General features: G+C 43.8%; 1 protein-coding gene across 8 annotated transcripts in view; it reads right to left on the bottom strand.

The window, feature by feature from the left end:
• The window catches only part of KDM5A (lysine demethylase 5A), a 95,194-nt gene that overhangs the window by 51,061 nt on the left and 31,303 nt on the right, over positions 1-12,830 (bottom strand). For all 8 annotated transcript variants that reach the window (XR_012155918.1, XM_073320852.1, XM_073320910.1 and 5 more), the window contains 6 exons: positions 12,101-12,220; positions 11,085-11,279; positions 10,774-10,955; positions 10,387-10,511; positions 9,919-10,069; positions 925-1,042 (listed from right to left, as the gene is read on the bottom strand). Coding sequence is in view for 7 of the 8 variants with exons in the window: in XM_073320852.1 (XP_073176953.1) it covers positions 925-1,042; positions 9,919-10,069; positions 10,387-10,511; positions 10,774-10,955; positions 11,085-11,279; positions 12,101-12,220 (891 nt within the window). In the remaining variant the exon portion in view is untranslated. The remainder of the gene's footprint in view (positions 1-924; positions 1,043-9,918; positions 10,070-10,386; positions 10,512-10,773; positions 10,956-11,084; positions 11,280-12,100; positions 12,221-12,830) is intronic.

Genomic DNA, 12,830 nt, shown 5'->3' with positions numbered 1-12,830 from the left:
TGTCTTAAATAAGAAATTAAAAGATGAAAAATCCCGTTCAGTCCATCACTCCGCCATTGAAGAACTGTTAATGCACTTTACTGTTTTGTCTGATCTAGTTTTAAATCCCAGATGATGAGATTTCCATCATTTCTGTGGAGAGACTATTCCACAGCCTTCTCGGAGTAAGTTTTCACTGCAATTCAGTTTAAGTTTCCCTTTAATATCTTCTCTTTACTCTTAGCTAGGTCCCCTCAAAGTATTCTAAATAGTTCCCCACCTTTTCTTGCTGTTTACACCCTTCAAATATTTGTAGATTTTTGTTCAGCTCTACCTTTTAACCAAGCTCGGCACACTTGGCAGTTTCAACATTTCCTCAAATCAATGCTCTCTAGCCATTCACATTTTTCTCTCTCTCAACCTCTTCCACTTTGAGTTTTCCTGGTAATGTGGTGCCGACACATGTGAAAACACAGTACAGGCAAGCACTGTAACTTTATTTGTACTCTATACCAAGTGATGCATACAAAAGCTAAAGTGCCAGACAGCTTCCTATCTATCCCCTTGGGACTAAATAGGGTGAGATCACATTCCAAGTGATAAAAGAGGAGATAGCAAAAACTTTTCCTTTTGCATTTTTTTTCCATCTGAGTTAAGATCATTTTTCATGACCTTTGTCACCCAAAGCACCGTAACAATGCCCATACTCTGCTCAATTGCACCACAGCAGAATGATGGAAGTCAGAAAACCTTCTTATTAGCTAAAAAAGAAGAAGCCTGGAGAATAGTATACTTCTGGGGCAGAAGTGGGGTGGAAAAGGACAGCAAAGAAAAATCAGAAAGGGCAAAACTACAGGAGGAGCAAAATTACCTTGCACTTTATACTGGGAAACTTCATCAGGTGTCACAAAACCCAATACACCAAACAATGGATGCAAAACCTACCTTTACTTGTCGGGCCTGGCTAATGACACATGGAAGGCTGAATAGCTGTTGGACAAATGCTTTCAGCTCCTCCACCGTCAGCTTGGTCCGAGTCCTCCCGCTATCTGGGCTCAGCCTGCTGTATGAGCAAAGAGATGCAAAGTTACAAACAAGATTAGATGAAAACAGTGGACAACACTCACTTGAGTGAGCTCCCACCAGTAGAGAGTATCACGACTATCAAGTAGTTTAAAAGTCTCATCACTTCAGTGTTCATGGGACCATAAATTTAATCTCCAGTCAATTCTATTCACAGGCACCATAGAGCTCCCAAGTGTTATTAACAAAGAGCCAGTAAAATCTCCATCATCTCCTCAACATTCGCACCGTAAATCAATGGCAAACAGTTTCTACCGAAGTGAACACAATGTACCATTACACCAGGAACATACCCAGGAGGAGCCACAACTGGCAATAGGTTAGGAGTGGCGGATGTGGCAAACGGAAGTTACTTACCTTATAGAAATTGGAGCTCTTTGAGATGCTTTTGTTCACACAGATCCCACTGTCTGTGTGTGCAAGCCTAGCAACTTTTAGCTAGAAGTGTGTCCTTTGGGGCTGCATGTGTGTCCTGTGCCCCCACAGTGAGAGGTTAAGAGGGAGCTGCCCCAAACACCACTCAATTCCTTCACTAATACAGGAGGGAGGGTCCTAGGATGTGTTTGGACAAAAGCATCTTGAAGAACTTCAGTAACTGTAAGGTAAATAACCACTTTTCTCTACAAGGTAGGTGATTGGAGTCCTTTCTAAATAATGCAAAAAGGAGTACTTGTGACACCTTAGAGACTAACACATTTGAGCATAAGCTTTCGTGAGCTACAGCTCACTTCATCGGATGCACTTCATCGGAGCTGTAGCTCACGAAAGCTTATGCTCAAATGTGTTAGTCTCTAAGGTGCCACAAGTACTCCTTTTCTTTTTGCAAATACAGACTAATATGGCCGCTACGCTGAAACCTATCTAAATGATGACTCTAGAACTGCCCTGCCAAGCTGAACATCTGGTCTAGACCCTATCACAGTGGAGTAGTGATTGATAACTGTATTAACTGAACTCCAAGTAGCTCCTCTATACATTTCAGAAATAAGGACCCCCTCTGAAACAAGGCATAGATGTCAACTTGGTCTTCGAAGAGCAGATCCTAATTCATGAAGGAACAGGTAGTTTATTCAACTAGTGAATTTTCATGTAGTCTGCATCCCATTTAGAAAGTCAGAGGATATAGCCTGCCCTTTATACTTATGACCAAAAGGTACAAGAAGTCTAGCTGATTTACAAAAAAAGCTTTGTTCTGGAAAGTTAAAAGATCGTAGTCCTGAGATCGTCCAGTGTGTGGAGCTTAGTTTCTGCAGGAGACTCATGAAGCTTAGGTAAAAATACCAGTAAGCCATTACATTGGTTTAAAATAAAGTCAAACTAGTTCTGCCCTTATGAATTACAGTATACGGAGGGCCAGCCAAATCATGAATTTTGTTCAACCCTGTTGACTTGCTGCCACGTGTGGCAAAACAGAACAGAGTGGCGGTTGGGACTGCTCTGCCTTTCATACCCCCTCTATAGGGAGTATGAGGGTGCACAGGGAGCACATGCAGCCTCAATGGACACTGCCAGCTAAAAGATTCTGGGCTTGCATGCATGCACCTAAAGTGGGATCTGTGTAGATAAATGTTTGAAGAACTCTACTTTATGTTAGTTCCAGCCTCTCACTGCCCCATGGTCCCAGCGAAGATTGGGCTGCCTCTATGTCAGATGCTATACAAACACACGATAGTCCCTGCCCTAAGAACTTAGTCTTTTATTTAAAAAAAGGACACCTTACAAGAAAATGAACAGAGCATGGGCACACATCTGGTTAGTAGTTCATTTGTTTTTAAAGAACCTGATTCCTCTCCATCTGTTCAAACAGATGCCATTAAGTCAGACAAACTTTGGCACTGTGATTCCATGTGCTCTGGGAATGCTTCTAAACCTGTATGCTTTGAGCAGAACTTAATTGCAGAGTTACTTTTTCTTATCAAATAAAATTGTGCTACAAGCTAAACATGTAATCTTAAATCTAATGGATGTTAACAGGAAGCTGAATAAATCTGAAGACTTTGGCTAAGCAGAGCACTAATAATTACTAAAAGATTGGAACTACAAAAATGGAAATCCAAAAAGCAATCAATAATTGAAGACTGGAGCACTGACTCTGTAAGCCTGACCACCATGGGAAAGAGGAAGTTACTCTCCTTGTGCAATAAAGATGGTTCTTTGATGTTTGTCCCCCTATGGGTCCTCCACTATAGATGTATGTGTGCGCCTGCAACTCGGATTGGAGATTTTAGATAGCAGGGGCCGTTTGGCCCACACATGCGCTCTCCCTCCTTTGTGCTCTACCTCGAGGCTAACTAGCGCTGCATGGGCGAACCACCTTCAGTTCCTTCTTCACTGCAGAACCCCTACTGAGCATCCAAAGTAGAGGGGAGAAGGGTGGGTTGCAGACCACTCATTGGGACACACATCTCAAAGGCGAGGGAGGAAAATAGCGGGGCTATGTTTGGAATTACACCAGATCTGGAATCATCTCCATTTTTGCAGGTAAGTGCGATGGGTAGCCAATCTTCTACTGTGTAATAATACTTCTTTCACCTCCTCAGAGAAGCAGCTCTACATGTTGGAACCATGAAAAAGCCAGGCCTTGAGCCAGAAGATCCATAGGTTGGGACAGAGGGTTTGCCCATCGTTCTGGGAGAGGAAGAGGAGTGGGTTGGAGAGGGATTGGTAGATAAACTGCTAGCTGTGCCAGATACAGGTACTCACGATTGTCTCCGCCAGGTGGGAACAATCAGTATAACTTTTGCTTTTTCTCTCCATTTTTATCAGGACCTTTGTCAGCAGAAGGAATGGAGGAAAGGTGCATAGAAGGACTTAATCCCATGGGAGAAGGAGAACATCTCCTAAGGAGCATTTCCCTAAACTGGCTCTGGAGAAATAGAGTGGGCATTTCCTGTTCAGCTAAATGGCAAGCCAGTCGATTGCTGGGGCTCCCCAGTGAGAGAATATGCAGTGGAGCACAATTGGGTTCATTTCCCATTCATGGTCCTGTAAGAACTTGCAGCTGAGACTGATAGCTGTTATCCTCCTAGCAGGTAAGCAGCTGATATGACAACATGGCAAATGCACCAATTCCATAGTTACAGTGCTTCCATGCACAGGGAGAATGATCTGGCACCCCACTGTCAATTTATATAGAACACGCACGTTATGTTGTCTGTTGTGATTTTTGTATGGTGTCTTTGATTAGTGGAAAAAAGTGTTCGCAAGTATTTCTAACCGCTCTTAGTTGTAAGCAGCTGATATGGAGAGTCAATTTTGGGGGGGACCATTTGCCCTCAACCTTGCGGTTGTTCAGGTGGCTCCCCAACGTATTAAGAATGCATCCACTTTTAGAAGAAATGTTGGGGGTTGTGTGAATGGGATCTCTGCAAAGACATTCACTGGGTCTTTCCACTATTCCAGGGAGTGCTTGACCCTGGAGGGTATTGACATTGGTTTGTCTAGCCTATCTTTGATTGGTATGCAGACAGGCCTGAGCCATGCCTGTAGATAGGTCATGTGCAGTCTGGCATGAGAGATCAAAATGTGCATGCTGCCATGTTTCCGAGAAGCTGGAGGTAATGTCTGGCTGTCATTTGTGGGCTGGTTTTATCGGTCTCTATTAGAGTAGGCAGGGTGTGGAATCTGTGTCACAGGAGGAACACTCTCGCTGCATCAAGATTGACTCCTACAAACTTCAAGCACTGTACTGGACTCAAGGTCAATTTTTGAGTGTTGGTTTGTAAGCCCAGTTATGTGAATATGTTTATCGTCCTGTGGGAGGCCTGTAGGGCATCGCTGAAGGAGCAGGCTCTCTATCCATATTCAAATATGGATAAATCATGCTCCCCAAGGTGCACAGATGGACCGCTACTATGGAGAGAACCTTGGAGAATACTTTGGGTGCGGATAAGAGGCCAAAGTGAAGCACGCTGTATTGGCAATGATCCAGACTGAAGATAAACCTGAGGAATCATCTGTGGGGTGGTTGGATTGCTATATGGAAGTAGACATCCTGTAGGTCGATGGCCAAGAACCAATCTCCCTGTTCCAGAGATGGTATAATCACTGCTGGTGCAACCATCTTGAATCTTTGTGCCTTTATGTATTTGTTTAGTGCTCTTAGATCGAGTATGGGTCACCAATCTCCATTTTTCTTGGGAATCAGGAAATATTGGGAATAAAAGCATTTGCCCCTGAGGTTCACAGGAACTGGTTCTATGGCTGCTAGTCAGAGCAAGTGATCTACAGTAGAACCTCAGAGTTATGAACACCTCAGGAATGGAGGTTGTTTTGTAACTCTAAAATATTCATAACTCTGAACAAAATGCTTTGGTTTAAACTGAACATTGACTTAATACACCTTTGAAACTTTACTATGCAGAAGAAAAATGCTGCTTTTGACCATCTTAATTTAAATGAAACAAGCACAGAAACAGTTTCCTTACCTTGTCAAATGTTTTATTTAAACTTTCCATTTGTATTTTTTAGTAGTTTACTTTTAACACAGTACCGTACTTGCTTCAGTGTCTGCCGCTGTTCGATTATGTACTTCCGATTCCAGATGAGGTATGCGGTTGACCGGTCAGTACGTAACTCTGAGGTTCTACTGGATTTCCTGTCTTAACAGTTTCTTAGTGAGAAGGGTCCCTGAAAGAGGACAGGGAGGGAGGCAAAGTGAACAGAGTACCCCTTGGAAATCTCCAAGACCCATCTTTCACAAGTTAAATCTTCCCAGTTTCAGAGGAAAAGAGAAAGGCAACATCCAAAAGAACATAGGTCGCAGCTGATATTGCGGGGAGTGGTCTCCCAAGGCCTTGACCAAGGCGTCAAAACTGGTGTTTTGAGATTGAGGGCTGGGCTCTTGAGGATTGAAGAGCGGATGGTTTACACTTCTGAATCCCAAGGCCTCTTTCTCTGTGGCTCATAGCCGCATTCTGGTGTTGGGCACTGAAGTGATCGGGATGGCTGGGAACTGAATTTCCTCTTCTGTCCCAGTGTGTAGATCCCTAATGAGCATAGGGTGGCTCTGGAATCTGTTAGAGTATGGAGTGATATATCAGGCTCGTCCACAAAAAGTTTAGAGTCCTCAAAAAGCAGGTCCTCAACTCTCGTCTGTACCTCCTTCAGCAGTCCTGAGAGGTGTAACCGTGACACCTGTAGCATCACTACCGTGGTCAACACTGAGCGGGCTGCTGTATCCACAGCATCTAGCACAGTATGGAGGCCATTCTCAGTATCAACTGCCCCTCATTTTTGATGGCCTGAAACTGGTCCCACTGTGCTTCGGCAGCTGGTCAATAAATGCATTCAGTTTAGCAAAATTCATGTGGTCATACTTCACCATTAAGGTTTGGTAATTTGCAATTCTGAATTGCAAAGTCGCTGAGGAATATTCATTCCTACCAAATAAATCAAATATTTTCCAGTTTCGGTCATAAGAGGTGGATTTATTGTGGTATGGGCCACAGGAATTTACCGTGGCCACAACCGAGTTGGATGAAGGGTGAGAAAAAAGGAACTCCGCATCCTTGGAGGGCACGTAGTACTTTTTATTGGCCCTTTTGCATGTTGGTGTAATAGAGGCTGGCATGTGCCAAATGACCTTAACAGGATCTAAAAGCACTTTGTTGACTGGGAGTGTGATTCTCAAGGAGGAAGAGGAGGTATGCAATATGCCTGGTAGCTTATGATGGGTTTCTTTCACCTCCTCAAGCAGAATTTGAAGTGTGTCTGCCAACCTTTTTGTTAGATCCAGAAATAGCTTTAAACCATCCACCATGGATGGCAGAGAACGCATCACTGCCTCATCTGGGGCAAGAGAAGGAGCTATTCGTCACTGGTGTAACCTCCTCTTCTAGTCTGGCCTTTTGCTCCTCAAAAGTCACCTCCTGAGGTTCTGGTGCTCTGGATACAGAGGCTGAGGGAGACCGTCTCGATTTCTGGTGGGAGACGTTAGACATCTTAGAAGTATGATGCCTGTAGGCTGCCCATGGATCCCAGTATGGGCCACCTGGGAAAAGGGCTTGGGTGTTGATACAAAAGGTGGTCACACCAAGGGTGCTGAAGCTCTGACCGAGGGTGCAATTGGGAGGGCCCTGGTGTGAGGCTAGTGAGTGGATATCCTCCTCATCACTGTCTGAGTCCTCGCTGGATAGCAGTGGAGCCAACAAAGAGGAGGTGAATGACCCGATACCAGTGGTGATTCCAGGGATCGAGATGTGCTTGTTACCGGAGCCCTGGTATCAAGGAGCAGGACTCTGTGGTACCAAGGAGGGGACTCTAGAGATCCAAGAGATCTCTGGAAAATCAAAACTCCTGCGGTACCATGGTGATTGGTACAGAGTTTGTCAGTGCTGACTCAGCGGTACCGAGGAAACTGGCAGAGATCTTGCATGAGATCGGTCTGACGAGGATTGTTAGGAGATGGTCATGTTGGTACCAATTTCATGGAGACGGTACAGTCTCTGCTCTTGCATTTGGCAGGCGGTACCAACACGTCAGTGCCTATGCCCTGCACGGTTGTTTCTTTTAAACAGGAAAGGCTAATAGAAACCCTATAAAGCTAAGGAAAAATGAGCAATAACTCTAACAAGAGCTAAACACTCTAAAACTGGGTAAAGAGAAAAGGACTGCTATTCGCTCAGTCTCAGGCCAGGGATGGTAGAAAAGGAACTGAGGGTGATTTGCCTGAGCAGCGCTGGTTAGCCTCATGGCAGAGCACAAGGGAGGGAGAGCGGATGTGCAGGCTGAATGGACACTAACTAAAATCTCTGATCAGAGGCGCAGGGATGCAGATATACCTACAGTGGATCACCCATAAGGAAATATTCAAAGAAAAACAATTATATAGTGTAACAGATATATCCAAGAAAAATTCTCAGAGCTAGGGGATCCTTTCCTGGAAGTATCTGAATGATCCATGCTCTGTCCCTCACTTCCCCCTTCTCTCTACACACTTTGTTCCCTTCCCCACTCTATCACCCTCCTCTAAAATTAAAATAAAGAGTAGAACCAAACTTAACAGTTTCTTTAACTAGTTGGATTTTTATAAACAAATTTTGATTCATTGTAAATTGGGTAATACAAATAATTGATTTATATTTTAACCATTATTTTTATATAATTAAATGTTTCAAGCTGAGGCTATGCAAGAAATGGTTAATATATTGAGACGTTTATCTATAGTTTGTTTTTTCTGTAGATACTTTTAAAAAAATTAATAAAAATTATTAAAACAGCAGATTTGCTCTGCTTTAGCTATTTTTAATCTCTTACTTTTTTAAAAGTATTTTGAAGTGTGTGCATGTGTATATTTGTATATATGTATTAAAAGGGAGAACTGGTAGTGATCACTATGTTTAGATTGCCATGAGAAAGGATTCTTGAGACTTTTCTCACATGGGGTAGAAGCTGTGAGAGTTGGAACAAGCTTCCTGGACTGCACCTCTGGACACAGCAGACCAACCCCACTGTTACATAATAGCCTGCTGCTGCTGCCAGATGCTATAGTTATTCCTGTAGCTCAAGTGATAGTCTGGCTACAATTCTGAAGGTTAAGGGTTCAAACCCCGATGATGATGATCATATAGTGTTCCAGATGCACATAGCTTTTGATTTTATCTTCTTTGAAAAAGAAAAGTTACACACAGACAACTACATTAAAAAAACATTTAGGTTGTGAAAGTCAAGCCACTCAAGAGTTTGAACGTGCCAGAATTCAGGTTGCCCAGGCAACCTTAATTCAGCCCCTTGTGTGCATGCATAATGATAGAGTCTTTAATTCCATGATCACATACTTTTTTTTCCCCACAAGCCTGGTGCACAATGGAGCAGGATTAAGGCTGCATTGGCAGCCATACATCTGGCATTTCTTAACTTCTGAGTGCTTGACTTTGCAACCTAAATAACATAGTACTTTTAAGCTATTTCCCATTTCTACTGGCGTACTTGACCCACACTAATTTGCACTTACACTTCTATTTTGTTTAATCCCAAATTTTCATTACTTTTACATTTTTGTTGATCTGTCTCTTTCCCTGCAACCCCTTCCTTGGTTAAGGCTGCAAATCATTCACGGAAGCCATGGTTTCCGTGACTTCCCATGACCTCCATGAATTTTGCAGTGCTGGTGCAGCTGACCTCAGGACGACCCCATCAGCTGGGGAAGCCCAGGGGACAGGCACACCATCCACTGCTCTGGCAGCCCCAGGTAGCTAATCCCTGGCACTGCCCTGGAGCAGCAGTCTAGGACCAGTGTTGGCCAGGCCATTCCCCGCCTGGACCAGCCACAGCGGTGGGATCACAGGCCACCCCCTCAGAGAGGCAGCGGGACCACAGGCCGCCCCCTGCCCAGCAGCAGCAGGGGGCCCTGGGCTGCTTCCCCCCTGCACGTGCCCATCCCCCCCTTGCAAAGGTCTTCAGGAGTGTCCCCTCCCAGCAGGTGAGATTTAGTCACAGGTATTTTTAGTAAATGTCATGGACAAGTCACGGGGCCATGACTTTTTGTTTATTGCTCGAGGCCTGTCCATGACATTTACTAAAAATACCCGTGACTAAAACATAGCCTTATCCATCATCATTGAATCCCTAATCAGCACCCAAAACCCCTCTACCTCCCATATGCTTTCATAATTCAGTTCAGAGTTCTGCTGAGAAACAAGATGCTGAACACATCTCAGATCTGTGAAAGTATGGTCCCCTACCGCAGCATTCCTGCCACTACCCTGCCACCCTACTACTGGAAAAAAAAGATGGTGAGCTTCTACCCAGCCATGCTGGAAGCCTCAGGGGCCTTCCACTTCAGCATCCAAGTGGGAGGAGGAAGAGGGTATAAGAAGACATACACAAAAAAGATTGAAAAGCTACTGGCCTTACCTGTGTTTTTGCTTTTTGCTCAGAAGCAGCTGTGCCACCGAAGCACAGGTCTCTGCCTCTTTCACAGCATCTCTGAGCCTGCGGAAGAGATCATTCTCTGGATACTTCCTGTCTTCAGCATCCTCCAACATCACTCTCAACTCAATCACATCTGCAATAATAGGATACAAGTAGTCCGGGCGCAAAAAATAATGCCATCTAAGTCTGTTTCACTAGTCCCCAAACAAGTTCTCAACATGCTAGCTAGATCTGAAATGCACAGCAGCAATGAAAAGCATTAATCTAGTATTAGTGTCACTTTCAATTAGATCCATCTCTCCACTTCCAGAAAGAACATCCCTCCTTTCAAATAGCTGCAATACCCCAACTCAATCCAATACTTGGGTCGCTCACTGGAAAAAATGGGCTGAACAAAGGCGGGGATTCCCCCAAACAAACTGCTACAGTGCACAACAACTGAAGTCTGACCTTTCTTGTGGTTGAGGTTGGCAGCCAATGCCTCTGTAACTCTACTGACCCAAGTGTCATAGGATTGTGCTCTAACTTTCACTCCATACAGAAGAGAAGGGAGGTCCTCTAACGGATACCGGTACCTGTAGATAAACAGGGGAAAAGAGCAAGAGCATTAAACCTCCTGTAATACAAAGGACATCCGTTTCTGTTCACACAGACCAACAGATGAGGGTTAAAGAAGCTCTGTATTACACCCAGAGTCCTTGGCCACATTGGAAATGAGGAGGCTATCCCTGCTGGTTAGAAAGAGGTAGATGAAAACAACTGCTATATTTCGCCCTAAGTCTCTAGGTAACAGGACAGACTGCACATGGGAAAGGAGAGATGGGGAAGCTTGTGTACCTGAGACACTTTTTCTGCATGGGACAAGGACACAAGTCAGTCGGATGATACAGGCATACGAGCCGCTCAGGATTACAAGAGCAAGTAAGAGCAGACAAGAAGCATGTGGTTCTGCAGGCTGCACACTGACGCTCATCATCTGGAACCAGTTCAAACACCTCCTCTTCTGACATCAGCACTCCCTGACAAAAATTTGACACTTGATAAGGACATGAGTCAGAAAAACAGCACACTTCCTTTCAAAAAGTCTTGTATTAACCCTGTACCACACCAACAGGATGAAAAGCAGGAGCTGCGCTCACAGTACTCACCAGCTGCACAACTGATTCCCTTAAGCGCGTTTCCTCCTCTGTCATGAGAGTCATTTCCTTGCAGACCATGGCGGCAAGCCCCACATCCAAACACTCTGGATCTGCCGCCATCTTGAAAATCAGCTCCTCGTGGGAGAAGACGCAGTGACGCCTTAGCCGTCTGTAATGATTCACACACTGACGCCCAATGGGAAGCTATGAAATGCCAGACAACAAAGTCATTATTTGGGGGCATGTTCCAAGGGGCTGTCCCACATCTCCCCATTTTGCCTCCCTCAACAAGAGTTGGGAAAAGGCAGACTTAGAAATACATCAACTAAAGAACAGTGTTTTTATGGAGGTAACCAATTATAATGGATAAACTGTGCCAGTTATCAAAGGCAAAGTCTCCAGAGCCTACATGAAGAGAGCCATGTTTTGCATCTTTTTTTAGTATACAAAAAGCTAACGGAGTTAAGTATATGGATTTCTGGAGCCCAATGGGTTCATATTTTAGAGTAAGCAAAAGGAAACTTATAACTAGTTACCAAAGTGAGCTCTGCATCTGTTTCTAGCTATGCAGTGTCCTGGTACAATAGGGATCTTGAGCTAATGCTTATACCACTAAAAACTGCCGTAACTGGCAGCAGCAAAGGGAAATGGAGAACACAGCAGCAAGCATTTCTCTTTGGGGTTTAGACCAGTGGGTTATCTATTCTACACAAGTGCAGAAAGGACAACTGCATCGGGGAGCACCTCTGCAGCTCTAGCAATTAACTGAAGTGTTAATTGTCCGGATTAGCTCAGGCATGCTTAAAAGAAAGCCAGTATTCATAAATGTCAACTAGAAGCTATTTAGAATTGATTTATAAGCCCCTCAAAATGCATTTTTTGTGATGGAAACTCAAATGACATGTTACAGCAGTACCTGGCACTTCTATAGTTAAATGTGATTACTATCCAGAACAAGTTACTAACATTCTCTTAATAAAGGCCAGCTAGCAGAGACATGGACAAACATGTGCAACATAACGCACCCAGTCTGCAGTGCAGAAGTTCACAGCCTCAGCAAAGTTGTAGCCCTGGTTAAATCCGGAGTGATATGCACGAGGAAAAGTCACAACAAACTCACCAGCGCACTGATTGGTCCTGTACACCTAAATACAAATCAGGGTGGGGGAAAGGAAGGAGAAAACTGAGATTGGCAGCAGACAGAAAGTTAAAATAATTCATAAAAAAGGACACTGTGAAACCATCTTCCTTCACCTGTAGGACACAGTAAGGAATTTAGCTAGGGCAGGATAGAATAGGAGGGCATTTAACCTTTTGAAAATTAAATTCTCTTTGACAACATTACTGCAAAAGGTTGAATAAATGAATCAGCAGTTAAAGGCCTAACACAGGGTTTATCCCTTTTGGGATTCAGGCAGGAAGTTTCTCTACTATCAGTTAGTGGACCATCACTTAACCCTTCACACTACAAAGTTTAAAAGCCTCTGGGAGAGTATATTTTGCTTTTTTGGGACATCTGCCAGAGATGCAATTTAGCCTACTGAAAGTGAATGGTCGTGACTTCTGCTTAAAGGGACACAATTCATATTTTACAAAAATGTAGATTTTACTAAACCTGAGAAATAGAAATGTTTTCATGATTTTTTTTTTTTTTTTACAGTCCAAAGGAATTTAACTACCTTGCAGCCATTGCTACAATGTTGCATTGTAGAGAACCTGAAAATGAAAATATTTAAAACAAAAGTGACTCTGAAT

The sequence above is a fragment of the Lepidochelys kempii genome, chromosome 1 (genome assembly GCF_965140265.1).
Source record: "Lepidochelys kempii isolate rLepKem1 chromosome 1, rLepKem1.hap2, whole genome shotgun sequence".
In the NCBI taxonomy this organism is placed as follows: domain Eukaryota; kingdom Metazoa; phylum Chordata; order Testudines; family Cheloniidae; genus Lepidochelys; species Lepidochelys kempii.
This window is presented reverse-complemented; position numbering and strand designations above follow the sequence as displayed.